This window comes from Centropristis striata, chromosome 1 (assembly GCF_030273125.1).
Source record: "Centropristis striata isolate RG_2023a ecotype Rhode Island chromosome 1, C.striata_1.0, whole genome shotgun sequence".
In the NCBI taxonomy this organism is placed as follows: domain Eukaryota; kingdom Metazoa; phylum Chordata; class Actinopteri; order Perciformes; family Serranidae; genus Centropristis; species Centropristis striata.
In genome coordinates this window covers 39,827,472-39,852,699 of record NC_081517.1, presented here as the reverse complement: position 1 = coordinate 39,852,699, position 25,228 = coordinate 39,827,472, and the positions used below count along the sequence as shown (strand labels likewise).

At 39.8% G+C, this 25,228-nt stretch overlaps 1 protein-coding gene across 1 annotated transcript in view; it reads right to left on the bottom strand.

Moving 5' to 3' along the window:
* Window positions 1-3,839: 3,839 nt before the first annotated feature.
* Window positions 3,840-25,228, bottom strand: part of hhip (hedgehog interacting protein) — a 38,183-nt gene continuing 16,794 nt past the window's right edge. The window contains exons 5-13 of the mRNA XM_059342157.1: window positions 22,576-22,727; window positions 20,481-20,654; window positions 20,214-20,357; window positions 19,327-19,445; window positions 17,591-17,714; window positions 16,590-16,735; window positions 15,250-15,331; window positions 7,120-7,268; window positions 3,840-6,372 (exon numbers count right to left, since the gene is read on the bottom strand). Of these exons, the coding sequence (XP_059198140.1) occupies window positions 6,176-6,372; window positions 7,120-7,268; window positions 15,250-15,331; window positions 16,590-16,735; window positions 17,591-17,714; window positions 19,327-19,445; window positions 20,214-20,357; window positions 20,481-20,654; window positions 22,576-22,727 (1,287 nt within the window). The 3' untranslated portion in view covers window positions 3,840-6,175. The remainder of the gene's footprint in view (window positions 6,373-7,119; window positions 7,269-15,249; window positions 15,332-16,589; window positions 16,736-17,590; window positions 17,715-19,326; window positions 19,446-20,213; window positions 20,358-20,480; window positions 20,655-22,575; window positions 22,728-25,228) is intronic.

The window sequence follows — 25,228 nt, the reverse complement described above, 5'->3', positions numbered from 1 at the left end:
GTTGACTTAGCTATCACAAAATCAACATGTTTATAGACTACCATTTGGAAATGTGGCATTTTGGCTATTTTGGGGTTATTTTTATCCAAAAACTACCATATTTGGACAAGAGGGTGGAGCTGGGGAGTAGTAACAGGAAACTCAAAAAAATTATAAAAGATTATAGCGGTTTTCACAATTGATAACATGTAGCCTATTAAATAAATGTCAGGCTATACAAAAGATCTCTTGATCTTTACGAATCAAAATGTGATAGTCTAAAAAGGTATAACCTTAAGTGCTGAGGAAAAATTTAAATTGAAAAATTTGAAAGCTGTATTGTTGACTTGGAGAATTGTGACACCCCTAATAATTATAATATTATACTTTTTTACAGTGTCCTGATGAAAACACTTACGATGCATTGTAGCTAAAGTTCCCTTCTTGTAGCCGGTAAGTATTTCTTAACATATATGTTCACTTAACCACTCTATGAAGGAGAGAACGAGTTTGTTCGCCCCGTTTTTTACTGAATGCTCATAAAATGATACAGTCACACAGTTTTCCCTTCCCTCAATGCGCGAGCTCCTACATCATAGCTCTCTACGACAGCGCACGCTCTATTCTAACCAATGCAATGCATACACTAACCATATTCTAAACTAAAATACAAAACTAAAGAATACAATTAAACAATCACTATTGTAAACAATCACTAAATATTAACCTAAATAATAGAATCTAAATCTGAGACCAAATTGCAAAAAATGGAAAATGGCATTAACATGCATTCATAGGCAAATTGGTGTGCATGTACATGTACACTTCAGGGTCCTGGTTTTGGGGTTTGAAAATGGTCGACTTAGGTTTGGGGTTTACCGCATGGGTGCAAATGTCCATAACAAAATCTGCTCTACAGTATACATCCATTACATTTGATACGTTTTAATACTTTTGACAGAACATACCTACACCTGTATGCATAGATTAAACAGTTTACAAAACAATCTGTATGATTGTCTGCATGGGAGTGATTGGCCGCCTATGACTAAGTAGTTTCAACTGTAATTATTTTGTATCTATCCTTAACCCAGATGTTTATATTGTTTAGCTATTTCTCTGCTTTATTTCTGACACCAGGCAGCGTTGTATCTCCCACAGGATGTAATGAGTTACTACAGAATAGAAACACAAGTAAATACAGCAAAATTGATTGTTCATTTTCGTCTGGATGAGCAGAAAAACAATGACGTCTCTTTTTAATCACAGGGCTATTGTTTTTTCCTGTTTTTGCCCTGTCTCCTCCTGTTACCCTATAAGTATTGCTTGTGCTGACTCTTTCTCTCATGTATACAATATTATAGCATGCACTTCCAGCCATCTCAGTCCTACAAATATTTGGTATACAGGCTCCTCATGTTTATTCAAAGTACTGGGTTACACTGTTTGGGAAAGATAGCCAGACAAGGGCCCTTTGGGAAGGAAAAAGAAAACTATTCCAAATGAAAAGTAATGATTCATGCCACAGATAGTGTATAAACTCAAATATACGCTGGACCTCGCAGCACTATTGGACAGTTCCACTTTATGCAATTTTGATTGGATCTGAACAGTGCATAGACAACTTAGTATTGCATTACTCTAAATATGGCAGTGTGTGCACTTGTGTGTATGTGTGAGTGAGACCAGAGTGAGGTGGGTGGTCTCTACTCACTATCATTATACAACACAAAGCCTCATTGGTATTTTGAGAAGGAAATTAATATTGCCATCAGCAGTGGCTCTTGCGTGTGTGCCTCCATGCATAAACGTGTTTTGCGTACTTCCGAATAACAGAGTGGAGAATTTCCACTTGAAATGAGGAAATTTCAGGCTGAACTTTAAGCGATGCCGTGACGCTGCATGACGACATATAGCAAACATCCTCGCTGTCAGCTCTGCAGGCAGCTTTTCCATTCAAGCAGGAGTAAAAGGAAAACCCTGGGCCTGCTTCCACATTGGCCCTAGTTTAACTTAAACATTTTCTCAACATCCTTCTCTTTACTCTTTGTACCTGGCTGGAAATTATGGACAAACCATCAGTGGAAACGTTGCAGCTGACTTACCAGAAATGAGTCAATTCCCAGTATGGGACCCGACCAAGAACAGAGTCCTTATACATTAAATTACCCTGCCATAATGACAGATTATGTCTAGACTAAAATCTAACTTTTTTTATAAGTCTGTAATCTCTCCATAATTTCCTTCACTGCAAAAAAAGAAAAGTTGGGTGAACTCAAAATTTCAAGGCAACAAACTTCGATAAAATTTTGAGTTGGACAATTAAACTAAATAAATAAAAAGTTTTGTTTTTGAGTTTGCTCAACTCTGAGTTTCTCTGGCACGATTGTAATGCTGCTATGAAATGTCAGCTAATGTTGTGACCACAATTTTGAGTTAGCATTGATACGCTAATGGCTGCTCTTGTAGCTGTAAGCAGCTACAAGCAGCGCCGCTAGCATCAGTTAGCTGCTAGCTTTCGCTAATGACCAAATTTCACAAAAAAAAAAAAAGAGTTAGCAGAATTATTGTCCCTTGTTTTGAACCCCAACTTAAAGATATAAGTAACAACAACTCACCAACTTGTTTTTGAGCAGACAACTGGCTTGCTTTGTTGTGCTAACTTACATTATTGCCCTAAATGTCAGTAATTTATATTTCCAAGTTTTACCAACTTAAATCACTGTTTTAGGCCAAAAAATATGAGTCGGCTTTTTTGCAGTGTTGTAACAGAGATTGAAAGTTAATTCTTTTTTTTTGTTGTTGCCATTTTTCATGTATTATCATGTAGTGAGAGTATAATAGACAAGGCAGAGAGAGACATGTCCATCAACGGTCCCCGCATGAAACAAACCAAAAAAATCAGGGGCATTGCCATTTTATTGTACATATTTCAAAGAAAAAAAGTCAGGGAAATATACTTATTGCTTTCTTGCTGAGAGTTGGATAAAGAGACATCAATGTACTGTAATAATTATGAAGTTAGAGTGGGAAACCGGTTAGCTTAGCTCTAAACGATTGCAAATGGGGAAACAGCTGGCCTTCCTCTGTCCAAAAGTAAAAGAAAATACACTTTCCTGCATCTTTAAACCTCACTAATGGACAGGTTATATAATATAGAATACTTTTTAATACACTGTAATCATACAATGTATAAAAATCACAAGTTGTAGTTTTACAAGCTGTTATGTGTTGTACTATTTCTTATTTGTGGCTTAAAATTGAACACTAAGTGCCAAACACTGCAGTTCCATGGCTCACCACTAGACTGGCATTAATCTTTTCATCTTACTTTATCCTAAACTAAACTTGTCTCCAAATGGTGAACTGTTCCTTATTTAAGGACTTCTTGTTAATGCTGATGTATTGGCTGAGGCTGGAACTTGATTCTTTACCTAGAAAACAGCACTTGACAAGAACATCTTGCCACAAGGCTCTCCATCAGCTGTTCTGCAGCTTTCGACCACACCACAGGATCTTTTCTCCGCAGATGTCGCCCAGCCAACGTAAGCCCACATGGACAGATGTTTCAGAAAAATGTAAATTTGAAGCTCTACAACGCCATCTGCTAATGAGCATCGCGATATGATCAAAAGATCCACAACAGCTGTGATTGTTCTGTTAACAATGGAAAGTAAACTTTGTAATGATACATTAATGATTTACTCGGGTTTTTAAAAACTCCCCAAAGAAAATTTCTGCTATCCAATAATTGAAGTGGTAATAAATTAGGAATCTTCCTTGGAAATTATTTGAAAATGATTAGGATATCTAAAGTTTTACCATCTAATACTGAATATCAAAAACAAAAGAGACAAATATTTCAGACATGCTATACATTTTAATAGACATATTGATATTTCTGTAGAGAAACAAAGTTATCCCTAGTTTTATTTACAATACAGGAATAAAAAAAAATGTCACATACAGTACAATGGAAAAAACAACATAGAAGAACTTAAATAATTATTTTATTTGTGTAACTACTTAAATAATGAAAATGGTTATTCTATTCACACCACGCCGTCTCAGCAGCTACAATGCAACTTTCACATTAAGTGCTAAAAAAATTATAATTTTCCATTTTACAGCATGAATTCCATTTTGACCAGGTAGAGTTGATTTTTCTCAGCAAACACAAGCGAGGTGGGAGATGAAGAACAAATACATATTTTACGGACACTGAACTTCAATTTACCATTGAAACTTGTCTTTCAAAATAAAAGTTGGGGAGAGAGCAAAACTGTGTTGCCGTCAAAACTGTTTAAAACAATAACTGATAGCTCTGTCAGACTCCTTTTTATGGAATTAAGATGACAAAAGATCAAATGTGGAGTTCTTAATAAGATAGTAAAATATGGACATGCATGTGTGTGTGCTGCATCTGTGTGAACATCTGTCTGGCATCTGAAAAGACACAACTGTGGCTCCAGACATTCCCAGACTGTAGTTTTCTGACTACATGTAGGAGTCAGATGTTTATTAGAGTTCAATTGACTTTATCTCGATAAGACAGATCCTTACTTTAATCTTAAAGCTGCTCCCTACAGATAAGATCTGCCTCTGACTGTGAACTGCTTCCACAGTAACTTGCCTGACAAGACGTTTGATCATCTCACAACAGAGACACATTTCTGACAGTGGTAATAAAACCATATGTCGGGCATAAGAATTAGATGGACTCAGCGAACTGCTCCGAATTACTCAATGCAGGCACAGACATGCATTTACAGTGGGGGGGGACGACATATATCTGTCCTCACGTGTCTTTCTTAACAGAGAAAAAAGCTGCAAATGTATAAGTACAAGAACATGACATGACATGAACTGACAGGCTTAGTGTAAAACTGCTTTCTATAAACACCATTCTCTCCCATATATTATTACGCTTAAAAAAATAAACCCTCCTCTATGATAACAATAGTAATGCTATAGTTTTTTTTTTTTGTTTTTTTTTGCAATGCTAAGTAGTACTTAGGTAAGCTCTATTGGAAATATACATCACCGCGCTATCTCTTCTCGTTGAAGTTTTGAGTCCGGGTTCGGTTTCAGTGTGTGACGCAATGAAAAGAGTTTGTTAAACCATGACCTGTGATAGAGTGATGTGTATATGTGAATGTTAAACTACTCTCATTGCGCTTTTAATAAATGTTTAAAATTCATTTTGAATAATAAAGTGAATGAAACAAAACATGAATACAGTGCATGGGAGCCAAAAACTCTGTTCAGATTGTATGAAACTGGCTTTGACAAAACGTTCTCACTCAGTCGTTCCTATTTCTGTGTAGGTGACTGTCTTCTGTCGGAAATCCATTCTGTACATTGGTAGCAAGTGAGTGTTGCAAAAACAAAGTATACATACTGTATACTGTTATAGCTTTTTATGACAATGTGCCCACAAACTAAATACAACATCTTAAGTGAGACGACATGGGTAATCTCTCTTGGATTAGTGCCTTTAGAATAGTAAAGCACAAAGCACTGTGGTCTCTATATGACCCACAACTCTTTGACTTCAGAGGTGCAGAGTTCCTTCAAAGTCAGTCTATGTGGACATTTATGTTTCTGTATTTTGAATGGACCAGGAGCATAAATTGGATCTTGAGTCACGCCGCTCTACACAATTTGGAATCCTTGAAGAACCCCTGAACAATCAACTGTCTCTGAAATGCCTCAAACTCCATTTTGGGGGGTAAGGCAACAGATAGCCCCTGACAAGATCCAAAGTCTTGGGTTAAAATGTTCTGTTCCTGTGGAGTTCCTGTTCCTGTAGACTCAGCCGTGTGCGAGCGTTTTTCTGAACGAGAGAGGAAAAATGTCTTAGTGGAACTTCCATAACTTGGCCATGCTTATCGATCATCTCCTCTGCTGTCTGCAGGTCTCTCCGAAGTGTGAACACGGCTTGGATGCCAGGCCTGGTGCTCAAGAGCAAGTAGCTTATAGGCGAAAGAGGAAGAGTTTGGTATGGTGATGAGGATGAGGATGAAAATCAGTCTGAAGGGGTATTTGAATGTGTGTCTGTGTACATGCCTGTGTGGGTGTGAGGGAGATTAAGAGGTCGTGTTAAGAACACCTCGTTAAGAGTCTGCTGGTGGTGGTAGGTAGATTTGTGTCAACTTGCGGACGACAGCGGGGAGCAGCCCCCCTCTGCGCACCCCTATACGATATAGCTGGTCAGGTCTAGGAGGTACGAGGTCATGTCAATGATGTGGTCCAGAATGCCGTCTTTCTCCTGGTCGTTGGGCATGCCTCGCTCACTGTTCTCACACTGGGCCCCGGAGTAGCCGCTCTTACACAGGCACTTGTTGGGCTCCATACACACTCCTCCGTTGCGGCAGGCTGGTTCACACTTGGCTACGGCCGCAGAGAGAGAGAGAAGAAAACAGGAGTAAGAAAAGATGAGAAGAAACAGAAGGTGGTGTTTGCTCTTTACTGAATTAAAATCAGAAATGATCTACTTGATTTCTGAATATTTATAAGAAAAAATGTGACGTGCACTGTGCAGTTCACAAACATCTGGAAGGAGACAACACATTGACGTTTTTACTCTGAAAGCAGCAACATGGAATCACAGAAATTTCGCTTAACTCAAAATCCGTGGAATAGCCACGGAATCACTCAAATTTCCGTGAAACTGACACGGATTTCGCTACAATGCAAGTTAATGACAGTCATATCCCGTGGCTATTCCAACATACAAAGTGATTATGTACATTCACTGAGTGAATATTTACAAAATTAAACATATATTTCTCGCTAGAAATGTGATCAAAATCCATTTTTATGCAGAAACAAAGTCAAAATATTAATTTTCACTAAAAATGAGAGAACTGTCCGCCATGTTTTTTGTTCTGACCGCCGGGACCTTGAAAGTCATGTGACTTGGAACAAACCAATAGCAAAAAATATCCATGGAATAGCCACGGGATATGACTGTCATTAACTTGCATTGTAGCGAAATCCGTGTCAGTTTCACGGAAATTTGAGCGATTCCGTGGCTATTCCACGGATTTTGAGTTAAGCGAAATCCGTGGCTATTTCACGGATTTCTGTGAGACCAGGTTGAAAGCAGCAAATGCAAATCTACTAAAAGGCGCTCACCAACTCTGCAGAAGGGTCCCTCCCAGCCAGGGCTGCAGCAGCACTTGCCAGTCGGAGTGCAGTGTCCGTTCTTACAGTGTCTGGAACAAGCTGTCATCAGCAGCTCTGGAGGCTCCACCTGACGCTGGCACTCCTTTGGGGCATGAGGCCTGTAACAGTTGTTAGAAAGGGAAAGTCAATATGGGGGGGGACAAGAGTCACATGGCAGGCTAACGAATTACAGAAAGTGGCGCTCGGCATTCATTTTATATTATTACTTAGTGTTTCACACCCCGATAAAATAATGACACTACATAACTGTGACACAATATCACAATATCTCCCAATTAAAGCCATTTAGGAAACATCATTTAACAAAAATCCACTTAATTTTCAGTGTACACATGACTGAGACAACACACAGAAAAAAAACAGAGTGAAGCCCTTCCTGCCACCAAACCATGGACCTTTAGATCTTCAGTCCAACTCTCTCACAACTGAGCCTTTGGGGTTACTGATGTAGATTGGTGGTTATGATTTTACCCGTCCAATATGGAATAGATAAAAAAATATATTTAGATTAGCTAAATCATTGAGCTTACATCCAATAATAATGACAGAATGACATATATTGGATTTTGAGTCACGCCACTTTTGAATCCTTTAAGAACCACTGGACTCGACTGTCTCTGGGGAAATGCCTCAAACTCTTTTCTTTTTTTGGCAACAGATACATCCAGTAATAGCGGAAACTGGAAATAATTATGTAAACAGGGTCGTATTGATTTAATAAAGGTAAGCAAAGTGTGATGTAATGCCTAATGCACACCAGAGGAATTTCAAATCTTAACTGATTTTAAAGAAAAATGGGCGACCACAAATGTAACAACAGATTTAACCAACTTTTAAAATTTTAATTGCAAGGAGCACACACGCAAGATGATGCAGTCAAGACACAGGACCACATACAGAGTGGTGTTTCGGGGGACTTGGGATTTTACGGTAATTGACTGATCATTTTTCTTTGTTTTTCTTTTATTTAATAAGGCATGTGGACATCAGCTGGTTGCATTTGTGTGTGCCATGTTTTCCACCGAAACAAAAATGAAGAAAAAACTGTAAATCAAGTCAAGGCTGAGTATACATAATAAGCATAACTTAAACATTTTGCAGAGTCACATATTTGACATTTATTGTTCTGGCTCCAATCAAGTCAGTAACATTAAATTTTGTTTTGTAAACTCGTTGCACTAAAGGATTATTTGATCAGATAATCTGTTTGGACTAGCCTCACATCAGAAACACAACTGCTATTGTCAAGAGGAGGGACACTGACTCAAAAAAAAGTAAAATAAGTTTTCTAGTGAGGGGCCAACATAAAGTTGTCAAGTTCTACTTTAACTGGTCTGCTGTCATGAGACAAAAGATATGTTGTTTCTAATCTAGCCACTCTTTTAAACTTTTGGCCAGTAACATTACACAACAAATATTCTGTATTTGTTCTGTGCTCGGCTGCTGTATAGAAACTAACAGAGTTATGTCCAAAACAGAAATGACTTTTCTCGTGTCCACAGGTTGTTTGATTGGACAAGTAATGGATGGCTTCCTTTTATGTCTGCTGTTAGGCACACTATGGTAAATGAGTCTGTTATGAAATTATACAAGCCTTCCAGAGAGGAGTCACACCCACCAAAACATCTGTTCTTATTATCCAGATCCCCAAAGTTTTCACAAAGTTACAAGCAAAAGGCAATTTCTAACTGTTTTTGAAAAAACAGCCTGCAAACAGACAAAGAAAGAGCAGGGACTGGGGAAAAAACAAAACACTAACTCATGCAGTGCTGTATAAATCATATTCTATTTAAAGATCTTACACATCAGTTTTTAATGTATCATGATAGCCATGACAGACTTTGTTTACTGTATAGCTATTTTTAAATGTTACAACAAGAGGGATCAACAAATCTGCCATCACATCAGATGATAGGGAGGGCTATCAGCATTTGTTAAAACCTAGCCTACTGTAAGTGGGATAACACTTTTGGAGACGTGTTTTTAACCTCTCTAACTAGTTAAAATGTATGTATATATACGTGTATGCATTCTTCAATGATTTGTTTATTGTCAATTCATCACAAGATGGATTTAAAATATACAGCGTGAGTAATGCCCATGTCAAGTGTTGTGCTTTCGTTGTTTTGACTCATATTTTCCTTAAATTCTCCCTCCTTAAAGAACAAAACAACCCAACGCGTGGCTCCCAAAGATATAAACACGATTTGGAAAAATTCAGACACACACCAACACAAACATCTCCGCACCATATGCGTCAAGTCTGAACACCAGAGAGACATATTGTGATCATTCCATATTAAGACAAACATCCAGACACGCACATCAGCAAATAGGCTGAAAACAGACTTATTTCATATCACGCTCGACAAATCTGGAAATAATACAGCGAGCGCATAATCAAGTTCAAATGTGAAGCGTCTGTTCGCGCTCGTTGCCCACACACACTCACACACACATTTGTGTGTGTAAAAGAGAGAGAGGGATAAATATAAATGTGAAGATAGTTCAGGTTTACTGAGGTAAAACGCTAATGAGGCAATACATTTGCTGTACACTGAAGGACACACAGTCACACACACACAGGCTTGGAAACTGGACTCCACTGAGTGTGTGTGTGTGTGTGTGTATATATATATGTATGTATGTATGTATGTATGTATTTATGTAATGTTGGGCCATGGGAGAACAGGCCTCATCAATCATGGCTGGAAAGCAAATGGTCAATCAGCAGCAGAAACATGACCTACAACCAGGAGGATCATTTTGAATATCTGAAATGTTTTAAATTTACTAGAGTAGATACATCTAAATGAGCTAACTTTGCTGCCACTCTTACATGCTTTCAGTATTCTGCTGTGGAGAAATTGTTATCAGGTTTTCTGAGTCTGACCTGTTCTGACCTTCAGTAGTTGTGTAAATATGATATTTGTTTTACCCGTTTGCACAGGATTGGCTGTGTGGGAAGACACATATTTCAGCTTTAAATAAAAAACAGTCCGTTTTTGGAATAAATTACTGTAAATACGATTTGTGGTGGTTATAATTGTGTTTATTTCACTGTGCTGGTGTTTACTTCCTAGTTTGAAAAATGTGTTGCAAATGTTCTGACAGACACACTGACCGATGGCAGTGCGCAGTGACAATACTGTGACTGTGTGTGTGAGCGTGTGTGTGTGTGTGTGTGTGTGTGTGTAAGAGTTGCTTTAAATTTGGAGGATGGAGGGCCAAGGGGGGTTTATTCCCATGCTCCCATCAGCACCCAACTCCAGACTCCATCCGTGCTGGCTTTTGTTGTTGCAGGCTGCATGCAGTTAAAAAAGAGCGAAGGAGGGAAGCAAACAGAAAGAGAGGGAAAGAGAGAAAGAGTAAGAGTCCCTGGAGGATTGGGGGGTCTGTAGCTAACACTGTTAATAGCAGGCAGGGGTCAGCAGCGCTACTAAACAGTCTGTACGACTGCCAGGGTGGCTGTGAAAACAGCACCTGCTGGTAGCGCCACTTGACAAAGGCAGCTGGGTCAACAGCCACTGTGGGAATTTATCAACTTTGGGAGGGATGGTGTATGTGTGAGAGCGAGGGAGTGGGAGAAGGGCGACGGTGTTCACACATGAGGTAGTTACATGGACAGAGAGAGAGAGAGAGAGATGATGAAGAAAAATAGAAATAAAACGCGGATCATGTCATAATTAAATTAAAAATATAGTGGAGAGTGAGAAAGGAATGCTGGTTCAAGAATGACTCCACAGCTGCTGAGAAAAAGGAAGATTCATTCAAGTTGAGATGTCATTTTGTGCTAAAATCTGCCCTCCCTTCTGTCCTTACATCAGAGGAAGCTGAACATTAACATTTCTTAACACGGACATCCATCAGAGCAGTGTGGATGCTCTGCCTCAGATTTGTTCCTGATCTGTTTGATTATTATGTTTGTCACTGTGTGTGTGTGTGTGTGTGTGTGTGTGTGTGTGTGTGTGTGTGTGTGTGTGTTTAGCTTGTTGGCTCGCAGGGCCTGTTTGATTGACATGAGGTATATGTGAGAAAAGGGCTGTGGAGTGGTGTACATTGTGCGCCCCAACAATGGCTTAATCAAACGGCCCAGTGTGGTCTCTTTTGCTGTTTTGTCATCCGACTCCATTGTTTGGGGGCTTCTTTTGTAGCTTCATTCCTTGTTTTAATTGTGCAAGAAATTTACTGTGTATTGTAGGAGCCAGGGCTATTCAGTGCAACTGGCAAGCAGCTTTGTCAAGGGGAGGACCACAGCAGAGATGTAGGAAGATTTAGGAGGGATAGGAAAATAAAGAAAAGGCTTTTTTTTTCTGCAGCGTGCTGGGAGCTAGTGCACCACACGCTCACACAGGCTCACAGATGTGCATGTTCGCGTGTACGCACCACCCACACAGTTTATATCTGTACACACAAAACACAGAGAGGCACACATACAGATAAATATATCCACAAACGGGCACCCGCTGTCTCCTTCCCCTGTACATCCAGTGATTTGTGACTTCCATGGCTAATGCAGTTCATAAAGGAGGTCCCAGGACCCTATTCGAAGTTCACTGTGTCTTTTTAAGGTCTCTGCTCACTGTAATTCAATCAGCCCAGCCTGCAGCTGACAAAACCCAAACGTGTGAAAAGTCTTTCATAATACTGCTTTGCCTTCTTCTCTGTGGCGAGGGGCTGTAACAAACACGAGGCAAATTGCATTTTAAATCGAAAATCAGCAGGAGGTCTGGCTCTATATGTTATAATTAAGCTATTGCCGAGGACCAACTGTAAGCACAAGGCTGACTTTGTCCAACTGCATGCATGGAGTGCAACATGTGCCTTTTGAATTATGATATGATAAACATGTAACTGTGCTATATGACTCCCATGACGTATTGTATATACACAGAGGGGCAGAAACTAATCCCTGTTTTGCGCTGTATCATAATATCTTTGTTTGTTAGAACGTTTCTTTTCTCAGAAAGAAAGGAGTCTTTCTAGCATTATTTGTTCCTGGCATAAATATAATGCTCTCACTGTATAAATAATGATGTTATCAAATGCAGACTCAATGGGACTGAAAAGTAGCCAAACCTGCCCATGAAAACCTGCCTACAGTAAATGTGCAGAGTAAACCACAGTCTGGAGTTTCATTAAGTTAAAGGGCTACTGCTTTGCTCAGAATCTGTAGGTTTAAGACTAAAATATGAGGCAAGATTACCAAAAACAAAAGATGATAAACTCTAAATATAATATTTTTTGTAAGTTTTTCTCCATCCAAACAATTTTTATACAAATACATTACATGCTGAACTGCCATCAAATACATCATGCTCCACTTCACCACACCACAGACATAAATCTAAGAACACTTGTGATGATTTGGAGCATGCAAAACTATACAGTGATTTTTTTTCTAGATCTGAGTGTAAAAAGAATTGAATGCATGCATCGTTTCACTTGAGAAGCTTTGATATTATTTGTTACTGGGCTATTTCGGTAGTACCAATATCCACTTACTTGCTTTAAATGAAATATATGTGCACAGATGCCATTGCTTAACCTTTGACACGATATATGGTGATAAGAATCTAAACCTAAATGTCCATACTAGAGCTTTCAACTGCATCTCACAGTCAACATATAGAGTCCATATGATAGGAAATATTTCTATCCAGCTGCTATACCACAAACATGCCTTGTCTTGCTCTCTGTCTCTCTCACATACACCCTCACACCACACATTCAGCATGTTTCAAAATGCATGGTGGCCTATTTATTATTGGAGGGGTACTCCAACTGACAAACAAATACCTAGAAATGAAGTCATCTGGCCAGGACATGTTTACACAAACACTGCTGAGGGATTTTATGGCTGATGTTTCCCTGTAAGCCTTTGCCGCCCTCCCTAACAGTTCCTCTTTTTCCCTCCATGTTCCCAAACACACAGTTGATCAAAACACAGCACTAGATGCTATACTGGACCACAGAAACCACCATTCTCTAAAACAAACCACTTTATGAGAGGGCTTTAGGGTCCAGATGTCCTTGCAGTATGGAAAGGAAAAAAGGGGGAGGACCACCAGACTTGATAACGCGCTGAGGTCAGACACGTTAGCTACCCCTATTTACTCCCCCCTGTCACCCCCTCTCCATCGTCCCTGTAACAAGATCATAATAACGAAGCCAGAGTGTATTAGGAGTCAAGACTCCAACACCACAGGGTCTGCGCAGACTAAACAAGTCCACTTGATGGTGGAAAGAATTGTTCTCTGGGAGAAATGCGTCCAGCAGCCATGCCAGAAAACATAAATACAAAGCGAGCCACCAGGGCCCCTCTGAAACATCTGTGGTGTAATTAATTGTGCTAATGCCTGGGTGGCACTGTCGTCACCCAGGAATAATCAGCTGCGGATATGTTTCTATTGTGATTCTGAGGCATGCAAATTCCCCCTCTCGGAGTATGCTTTACCAACTTTATCTGCCTCTCTTAATCAAATCGGACCTGGCCTAAAGAAATATTATTCATTTGGGACTTTTTTTGTGCATTCAGTACATTTAAAACTGGACACGACCCACTTACTGATCTGAGCAGATGTGCCTGACCCTGAAGGATCTCACTCTCTCAACATCCTGCAAAAGTGCTGATAAGATAGGCAGAAGCATGGGGGGGGTTCAGCTGGAAACTTTATATGCAATTGGTTTGAATTACAAAGTCTGCTCATGTTTGTGTTGATTTCCCTGCTGGCAGGGTAATATATCAGACACAAATGCTTATACATCCCTACTGTATCATGTGGGATGAATTCATGCCCTGTCTGCATATTTTCTCGTCTTGAGTGACAAAATGTTTTTCACATGTACTTCGCTTTGCACAAATAGTTTACAGGTCCATCACATCAGAATGATTTCCAATACTGTGATGCATATGGTAAAGTTTATGACACAGTGACACGCACACACATTTGAATTATGAACACAACCACACATTCCAGTTGTTTAACATCAACTAATTAAGCATTCGACTGCACGAAAATGGACTGGATTGCACTGCTCAGAGTTAAGTGCGTGTGTGTGTGTATGTATGTGTGGGCAAGATTGTTGCTGGACCCCTTCCACATAAAGATAAATAAAATGTACTACATCCATGAACGTGTGTGTGTTTCTACATGTGTTTGAAAAATATATAGTGCTTGACAACAGGTGCCTTTGTGTTTGCCTTACTCTCAGCAGAATAAACCCTGCTGTCAAAAGCTCTGAAAACAACCAGCAGGCAATAGTTACTTACGTGAACACGGCCAGCTACTCAGTGTTTCTGTTAGCTATACTTTACACTAACATTTTGAAATGCTGGCTTATTCTCCTACTGCTCAGCGTTTGTGTTGGCCCAGGTACGTGGTCATGTGATCACCTGTTGAAGTTCTGGTCACAGCAATATGTTAAAGGTATACTTTGTAGATTCTTGTAGAACAAGTGTGTGGTGGTATCTGTATCTGCAGAGGTGCTGTCCTGTATTTTCTCTTTGCTGCGTTCAGGGCATTTCTGGGTGTCAACTTTTGGGCACGGAGCTACTAAAATAGCAGACACAGAGTGTAAAAAAAGCGTCAATATTGAAAGGTCAAACGCCAAGAAGACAAAGCTTGGTCTCTTGGCATTTGCTTTCATTTTCTTTGTGTAAGGGATGACGGGTTAATAGTATGTATATAGTATGGTATATAGTATGTATTCAAGTGGGACATGTGTGGAAAGGACAAGTATAGGTAGTAAAGACTTGAGGAGGAAAATTAGGTCGCCACTGCAGTGAAATGTGATTAACTGTAGGTATGGTTTTATGAAAATCATTTGCATGTGTCTTGTATGAAATACTGTACGCAGGATCATATTAGTCTCACTATAAAACAAAACCAGCATGGAATTAGGAATGGTGGGTGAGTCTCATTAGATGACATGAGAGATCAGTTACTTATTGAACTGTATACCACCACAGTTTACAAACATATGATGGTTGAAAGCATATGGTTAGCTCAAAGCTCCTTTCCAAATGTGAAACAAGCCAACCCCCCGAGAAAAAGAAAAAATACTCTGTGATTGTACCTTTTGGGGTCTACCAGCTTGTAGAGTTTCCCACTGTGTGACTGCGACATGCTTTTACTGCTTGCCAGTATGTAGACTTCACCTGAAAAAGAGGAAAGGTCACATGTAAATAGGCCATCAGCACTATTTGCATTACATGCTTTAAATGTAGTGCATACTTCTGTCATTCATGCTAACCCCGTGCCAAAATGAGGAGAGTTGACAAGAGGAGGCAAGCGGAGACAAGAGGACAAAAGAAAAGGACATGAGGAGAATGAGTGTAGCTACAGCTTCTGCATTGCTGCACTTGCCAAAGGACTCTAAGAAAGAGTTTAATGGGACAATTGGATACTCATGACTGGGAACCAGGCGGATAATTTAATGAGGAACAAGCCCGCAAGAAAATTCCATAAGGGGACAAATTGTAAACATGTGTCTGTGGGGCCCATACTGTGGGACAAAAGCCCACCCCTCCATGATTCTTGCACCACTTGCAATTCATGATCAAATGCAGAAATCTTTAAATACCTCGTCAAATAATAGCTCCATGACCTGGCAAGAACTGTGATCAAACATTTCTGATGGCTGTGTGAGTGATCCACATCATGTGTTCATGTTAATCAGAAACACCAGCGCTGACAGTTAATAATTCTGTTATTACCGCTGGTGGGGGTCCAGCTGGTAAAAATGATCTGTATCATATTAGTCCACTCACCTCAGCTCACCCTACCTTATCTTAATGCTGCAGTCCCCCCAGGTAAACAGTAACACATCTCTCTACTCATGCAAAACATTGCCTTGTAGGTGGCCCAATATGCAGCTCATAAGTGGGTGTTTGGAGTATCATTGCTATCTTTTGGAAATTACAATTAATCCAGAAGGAAGTGCACACTATTTAATACCCTGTCGGGAATGTGCCATAGAGGTAAGAAGGGTATTCGTTCCTCTCCAGATTTGAGTGTAACTCCTTAATGGCTAGGTGTAGGAACTTTTCCAGATTTGAAATTGTGTTCTTATGCATCACACTGTGTTAGTACAAAACATTACAAACATCTTTTACATAACCAACTGGAAAGTTCCTCACTTTTGTGTAAACAATTCCACCATTGATAAATACAGCAAAATTACTCTAAACCATGATTTTTCCATAGTTTTGACAGCCGTCATCTGAGGCCAACAAGCCTTCAGGGTTCATGTTGTAAAAGTTATTACAAAAATTAAGCTAACACATAGCTGTCACTCATGTGAACATAGGTAGGAAGAAAAACAACAAAGAGAAAGAAAAAAAAGAAAGAGAGCTTGATCAAACATCTGAGAAGAGATAGATAACTGTGCAGGTTTCTTATCATTGCCCAACTAACCAAGCTCGTCCTCTCCGAAACCCAAGATGTGTCCTACAAGCGTGGAGCCACAGGTGCCAGCGGAGCCCAGACACAGAGCCTTCTCCTGCCACTGTTCACCATTTGCTGATGTTGACAATGTAGACTTCTGGAGGATCCGCAGGTTACTGAGACACACAAAACACACACAGAAGGTGAACAAAGTCATTCCTTTGTCAGTTGATCTCATGCAAATACTGTTACTTTACATGACGTTGACACATTTTTGACATTTATAAATCGCTGTGCAAGTGAAAAACACAATGCAATTCACTTGCAGCAGTATTTGGCAAATTACAGCTGAGAACTAGAAACAGGGAATACTTTTACTTTTTGTAACATGGTTCATTGACCCATCTTCCTTTTCCACCCCATGTCCCACATTGTGTTATTTAAGATCTCAGCTTTTAGTTTCAAAACAAACATCATGCTGGAGCCTTCACTTAGCCACAACAGTGTGCCCTCAAATTGTAATGAAGCACAGAATTAAGCGACCACACATTGTTTTAAACACAGTGCCAACTCCTGATAGTGTACTTCCCCCCTGCTATTTACTTCCGTTGTTTACTCAAGCTTCAGTGTTTGACATCAGCAAAGTAGGATAAATTACAAACCAAAGAAAAGTGTGAACAGCACAGAACAGGATGTCTAATCTCCATTTACACTGAATGGGCCATGCCGTAGTGGTGACAGTAACATAAAACTTGTTTTCCCCCACGTGGATGGAACTGTGTGTTTACTTTGGCGCATGCTGATGTAAAGGACCGATTTTAAGTGTGAGAAGAGAAGAAAGAGTATGTTGATCTCTATAGGACTTAAGATGTTTGTCAAACAGCTCATACATCAAGTGTACTTAAACATCTGTAGATTAAAGCCAGCATAATGTCTTTAAAATTAAGCTATCCATCAACACGTGTGCAGGGAGTACACAACATTTAGCAACTTCATTTTTCATTCATCAGTAGAGTTTCAATAGCCCTTACCCATTTTTATCTCCAAACACATAGCTGCCATAAAGTCTTCTAGACTGGCAGCCCCTGTAGATGAAGCCCCCCACAGGTGGTGCTCCTCCACTGGACTGCAAGTCATAGACAGAAGGCTCATTTTCTGGGGAGGGACAAGGAGGCAAAGGTAGGATTTAGGCACTGCTGCCTGCATGCAAAACCAGTAGACATAGTTGTATGACAGAACATGTATACATGCTTTAATGTAAAAAAAAAACACATTGTTTTTCCACATACTGTCTGTCTGAATATACCTCTATTACCTATCTGTCTGAACTGCTTCGTCTTAGTGTCCATCTCTTAAAGCCCCCCTCCCAAGAAAGCTCAGTCTGCATCATTACAGCCGGGAAAGGACTGTACTTATATACTTCTATTTATATATAGTATAGTTGTGACATCACAACCTTACAAAAGTCTTGATGCCTCGTTTAAAAGGTACCGTTTCTGAATTCTGGATTGTGCATTTCACTGTGTTATGAGTGCTTTGATACTTTCACAGCATTTATAGCACCTAGACTTTTTACAATACGGGACCTTTAATAACAATATTCATAAACCAGGATGCTGCATCCCAGTGGTTACAATCTACTGATTTACCCAAGGAATTATTATAATTTATGATTATAAGTGCTGTTCTGTTTTTGTTGAAATAAAAAAGATTAATCATGTTTACTTTTTTGTCAGTGGTCTATTAGACATAATGGTTCATTTGTTCCTGTTTGGGAAACTGAATTCAAGCCATAAAAGAAAAAAGGGCAAAAGAGTGCATCTTGATCTAAATTAAGCAGCAATATATTTGACTTCTCCCTTGGCAGAAAACTGTCTTTACCAAAACTGGAAGAGAATGGATTAATCTTGTTTTCATAAGGGTGATGTTAAGGCAGCATGGCATGTATCCTGGATTACAGTTGTCTTGGCAAAGCGAAATATGAATGGAGGTTTGTTGCCTTTAAAAATTTATGATCCAAGACTTGGTACACTCATTTTCCAACTATAATCACTTGAGAGTTCGGGAAACTGGCGAAATCAGGCGTCAAGCCAAGTGAGAAGTCTTCTGTAGCAATAACTGGCGCTCTGAATTAGAGTGAGAGATCAAGGTTGAGGGAGGAATTTGGTTTGCCGAAACAATACTCTTGCGGCAAACAACAGTAATTTGTTGTTTTGTGAAGAGAAGAAGGCTCAGCATTGTGAAGGCGCGGCTGTTATTGATTATTTTCTCAATGTGAGAAGAACTAGACCCCTATCAGCTGCGTTTTCAACAATGCTAAACCATCATCTAGACAGTTATTGTTGTTGACAGCTTTAAATCTTACTTGTGGACACAATCTCACATTCCCCTGGCAAATCCACACTCTACAAGGGGGGAATCTTTCTAGATCACATCATATTTATATTGAACCTTCACTGTCTCTGCACTCAACCCGGGGTGTTTTCTGAACTTGTTGCCAAAACACCATGTTCTTACAAAATGAAAGGCATTCGTAAAAACAGATGTCATTTTCAGCCGAGCAAATATGAAAGGTTATCCAAGAGGTTAATGTATTTTCATTTCTTTCTCAACACGTAATGCCATCAAATAAAAGGCAGACAAAGGTCGCGATCAGTTATTTTTATCATGAGCTTTTAACATTGCAAAATAATGAACTCCTTCCAAACTAAAAAAAGGTAAATATTTGGAACATTTTTGGAAAATCTCATGGAAAATTTTAACTCACCATAATCTTTTCCCTTACTAATCTCCAGTATTCTTCCTGCTGATGTGTTTTTGCCACTGGCATCTGTACAAAGGATCAGGAGACTCCCATTATCAGTCTGAAGCCGATCCACTGCACACCTACAGATCAGAATACCAGGGATGAATGCAGGAGAAACAGAAGTAAAGTCTTGACACCAATCCAAGGAAACTATAAAAGAATGAAGGGTCTTTATATCACCGAGGGGCACGAGAGGCTGTAACATTTTCTCTCACTCACCAGCACTACAGCACCTTTCTTCTACACCTTTACATTTTTTTTTCTTACTCACATTAACAGTTTTGTCCCCAAATTAATAAAGGTAATCTCAACAGGGATATGACTAGTTAACATAAGCATAACACGGTGCAAATGCAAACTTTGTTTATTAAGAAGTAAAGTTACAAGTACCAGTAAGTGATAAAGATCCAGATTTATAAAGACATTAAATTTGGCCCCCTATTAGCAATAATAAGAAACATTATATAAAGAGCTGGCTAACGTTAGCCCTCCTTAATATATTAAACATCATTTAAAATGCAATGTTTTGTTAGTTATAGATAATCAAATACATGTACATGTACTACACCAATGTGCATTCAAGCGCTACACAGTGAAGTCATCACCATTCCTTCTTTTATAGTTTCCTTGCACCAACAGACTACAAGGTGGCATGTTGGCATAGCAACAATCTGACTTTATAAAACTCTTTCCAAAAAACAATTGTAATAAAACAGCACATTAGGATAATTGCTGTGTATGTTACTCATTTTTTGACAAAACAGTAAAGGCTTCAATCAGTTGTAGAGGCAGCCGTTTAGTTCTTCAGTGTGATACTGCTAAAGTTTCTCATTAAATGGTTCACTCACCTGCCTGGGTCATGTAATCCATGAGCAAAGATTTCAGGAGGCTGGTTGGTACTGTTGAAGTACGGGTTGTTCCGCGGTATAGAATAAGGTGACGTACAGCAGTCTGTGTCCACATCTACCCTCAGGACGGACCCTGTGAAATCACTGCATTCAAACACACAAACAAAATACACCTTCACGATGGTGGGAGCTAGGAAATGATTCAATCGTGAGGCACACACCAGCATTTGATTATTTAGACTACAATTCTTAAGCCTCTGATCTCACCTGAGTCCATCCATCTCCTCCATATCATCCAGGGTGATCATGCCATCTCCCAGGACGATGTGCAACAGACCATCAGGACTGAAAAGAAGTTGACCGCCTAGGTGCTTCCTGTGCAGCTCTGCCACTTCCATCAGCACCCGGACAGTCCGGGTGTCCACCTGGTTTGGGTTTTTCCTAAGGAAAAACATAATACGTCATGATCTGAGTATAGAATATGGAATACAATATGGAATAGCTTGTCTACCTGCACTCTTCAATTAATTTGTAATTGATTTTTGTTTGATTTTTCTGTGTTTTTTGTTGTTGTTGGGTTTTTTTTTAACTGTAACTATGTATATTGTGAAGCACATTGAGTCTGCCTTGTGCATGAAATGCGCTCTATAAAAAAAGTTGAATTGAATTGAATTGAATTGATCTCTGGTAAGAATGTCACAGTATACAGGTGGTGATGATAACCGTGATATTTTTAAAATGATCAGTTTAATAATACACATATGAAAATGTTGTGTAAATAATTCAGCTGTTAAATCATTTCTGATTCTTTCAGTTTTCGCTTTGTTATGTAGTTATGATTATAGACTCTCTCTCCGCCTCCTTATGGTTTGCATTTTCGGGGTGATTTATTTGCCAGAAAAGAGACAAAACGCACAATTAACAAAGTTAAAGATGAATTAGATTGACTTGGTAAGTGGCTTTTGAATGCAGTTGGCTCGATTGGTGAAAGCCACTGAAGAAATGCAATTTATGATGCAGCCACCGTAGCATTTTGTCTGGGCCCTGTTAGCAGGGGAAAAAAATGCTGGGGACGCAGTTTTTTCTCTAGTAGCTCCTCAGCTCTGGAATAGCATGCTGGAGGCCATTGGAAAGTTTGTTGATGCCTTAAAATACGTATGTACTCATTGCGTTGTATAGTTCAAAACAGGTTAAAAAAATTAAAAAGCCATGGAATAAAAGTGGGTCTTTAGGTGCATCTTAGATTGTCTCTAACAGCTTTGAAGAATAATTGTACTAGTGGCTAAATGATACCAAGGCACGGGTAAGAAATGCTGACATGACATACCAAACTATTTAAACTCATTTCATGTTGGATTTTGTTTGGTTGTCTGGAGACATTTAGTCTAATGCATTGTCTCATTAAGGCAAAGACAGTGGGTGGAGATGTAACACGGGCTTCAAAATGTTGCACAATTTCTAGTGCAAAGTGAGGATTTGGCTTCACAGTATCAGCAACAAATATTTCATGATGTGTTATTTTGGGTAGTCCTGCAATTTTTAAAAAGCAGCTTGCCAAAGAAAAAAAAACCCTACTCCCTTAAATACTTTAACTGTCATTTCTCTATTGGACCCTCAAATTAAGGACTATGCGCTGCAGTCACCAAGACTGCATGCCAAGACTATAATTAAGATTAGATCATTAAGTTAAACATACAACTGTGATTATGCAAATTAAAATGTAACACTTAAACATGTTCGTGAGAAAAGATTGTTTTCTTAATTACAGGTCATTGTGAAGGGAGTGTGAGGTATCGACACAGCAAAAGGAGTGTTGCAAATGAACGCCCATATCATGCTGTGTACTCTCGAAACTTTTGTATTTACTGTGGTTGCCATGGTCTCTGGCAAAAATGTGTTAAATCAGTGTTGTTGAATGGGAATAGCCAATATTATAATCAATTCCTTCAGGGTTTTGCGATCAAGACTTTTTCACATCCAATAAGTTTCAATTTCGTCCTGTTCTTGTTTCTCCTATTGCATTTCAAAGCTAAGAATTTTTAAAATTGCACTGTTTGAATTTTTTAGGCAATCAAAAATGAAATAAGAGCATGCGGTGGAAAGCAGATTGTGGGAATTTTCACCAATCGTCATGCATCGCTACAAATTACCACTGACCACATTGTAAACTGTCCTGTATTTTTCAGTGGTAATATAAGTGGGCTTTGCATAAAGAAATGCATGTCCAGGCTATATTAATCCTCAATAGTTAATAGGTCAGTTTAATGCTGTGAAGACTGTAAGGCCTATGAGGTTTTGGTTTCCTTTCGGGCAGTGAACGACCCATATTTAAGGTAGATTTGGCACACACTTCTCCCATTACCTCGAAACGGTGTATTCAACCACACGGAGAATGTGGTCGTGTGGTCCGATGGCCCAGCGCTCTTGGTTGGTGGTGTAGGAGACGTAGAGCTTGCCATTCTTCTTGTAATTGGGGTGGAATGCCAGGCTTAGCAGGCCCCTTTCATCTCCACCCTGCAGTCAGATGAGAAACACAAAAGATCCAGGAGTTAATTATGTTCCTCCTTGGCTTCTGCTCAGGCTGTGTGGGGTTGGAATCACCCCCCTCGGCCATCTTCATCATCACCAAGACCACTACATGCAACCCCTGCACACCCATCATCCCCCACCTCCTTTAATTCTCCAACCTCTCTAATCCTCCTTTTTTTTATTTATCCATCACATTTCCTTTCACACCCCTCTCCCATTCTCTTTTTCTACCCTCGCCTGTTTCACTTCACACCTTCACCAACCTCCTTGAATATACCATTACCAAACATTATAAAGCATTTGACTCTGAGTAGAGCTGCACCTCCTCTACACCCCCCCGCCTTTTGCCCAGTCTTCTCTGCAGCCTGGTTATGTGCGCTCGTCCACAGGGTCGGGGGGCCCCTGTGACGCTCAGGCCCTCCCGGTGGCCTCCATTGTGCAGTGATTTGTGTGTGTAATCTTTGGGGGATATCCGTGAATGCTACGCGGAGTGGCTGAAAGAATTTATTAGCTCACTCACAGTTCATAGAGAGCACAAAAGTACAGAGTGCTTCAGTCCGTGCTTTTTGCTCCCCGTCCCCTCACTCTTTCCTGGTTTACACAAAATCCATGCAAAATTCAAGGCTTGGAGGGGGAGGAGGGGGGTGCAGAGAGCTGCCAACTCCCACTGTCTTGGCAACATGTTTAGAAAACATCTAAATTGCTTGTGTAATATGTAAACCTTTGTCTCACCCCGGAGGCAGCTACATCAGTTGTCACTACCCTGGTGGTCCTCCCATCATAGTTAGCTGTAATAATCAGCTACAGCATTTCATTCCCTAGGCAAGACAAGCCAGGTCGGCCCTTTTTTTAAAAAATGTTGTACTCTCCCTCACTATTTCTTCTTGACAAAAGAATGAACAGAATGCTAGGCTTAGGTGTGAAGAATGTTTATAAAGTGGTCCCTGTGTGATTGTTATCCCTCTTCCTCTTCTTCCCTCTTCTTTCACTGAGAACATTTTTAAAAAAGTGAGCATCATGCAGACAAGTTATCTCACTCTGGGCAAACAAACAAGTATCATGTCTACAACTAACACAGCTGTCTCATCCTTTAGATATTCCCTCCCAAAATAGTAAGAAAAAAAGGAATTCAGAAAATATATCTTGGTTTGAACAGAAGTGGCAGGCTAGGTATAGTCTATGTCACAAGCCAAGGAACACACATCATAAATTTGTGGACTGAATCTTGTAATTCTGTTTGTACTGCGTTCGACCCGGCCCAGTCAAACGCAGCAGTGAGTGACACAGGCCACATGCGAATGCAAAAGAGATGACTCTTTGAAAAGGAATGTACTTGAAGTACCAATGAGCAACAACAGAGACCCACATGATAAGCCACAGGGGTTCTATCAATCTGAATATAAAGTTAAATCTTGTGAAAGTTGACAAATAAATCTCCACCCCGAAAGGCAGAGTTCCTCCGCAGCAAATTTATGAGTACTACTAAATGTCAGATCATTGAACTCCAAAATAAAAAAAAGGAATTATGTGGGAGTGGATGCAGCACGCTGTACAGCTGGATGTTAGTCGGAGGAGAGGTGACTGCATGTTGCCAAAGAATGTCAAAAGGATTCATCTTAGGAAGAGAAATTCTCAACCTCTTCTTGTAATGCTTGATCCGTATGTTGGATTTGGGGATGCAGTGACCCCCATCCCTAAAATAAACTCACCATGGGGAGTGGGTCAAAGACCACAATTCCAAAGAGGCATAGATCTGGAGCCAAAGGGGGACCACCAAGATACACAGTGGTTAAAAAGGCTGAAATATTAGCTCCCTTGCTAATGACTAGCTCCTTCAGCAGCAGGGAAACAGCAGAGCTGGCAACGGAGCCATAAGAAACAAACACTGCATTAGAGAGCCTTTCACTGCAGAGAAAATCCAAGGAGATACCTTGATTAAAAGAAGACAAAGTGCCAACCTGTGGCTCCAGAGCACTGACCATGCTAAAACTGCTGCCAGAGCTGCAGTAGGCAAGATATTCTTGGCACGGCTCAAAAACCAATATACTGAACAAACAAGCTCATTTGGAGAAACTGCAGGTTTCACATATTGTCAGCTGCAAAGTTAATTTTCAGGGGTTTCAGCTTTTACATTGTGGGTTTAAAAGCTGTAATTAGATTGAGGAGAATTGCTCTGCCTTGTGTCATTTTATCGACAACTACATTTCCATGTGTGCACTATCCTAATTTGCTTTGTTATGCTTTATACTTTTCACATAGCACATATGGATGAGGATACATTCTCAGTGGTATTTACAATCTATATTGTTTTGGTGTTTGCTGCCTAGTGTTGGAGATATTGACTACAGAGATGTTTGCCTTCTCTTGATTACAATAGATTTGGGAACTATCCTGGAAATTAAATAGTTACAACATGAAACTGCTCACAATAAGATCTGTGGAAAATCTTGAGTAACCTGGTCATGATTTCTGGAAGCGAGACATTG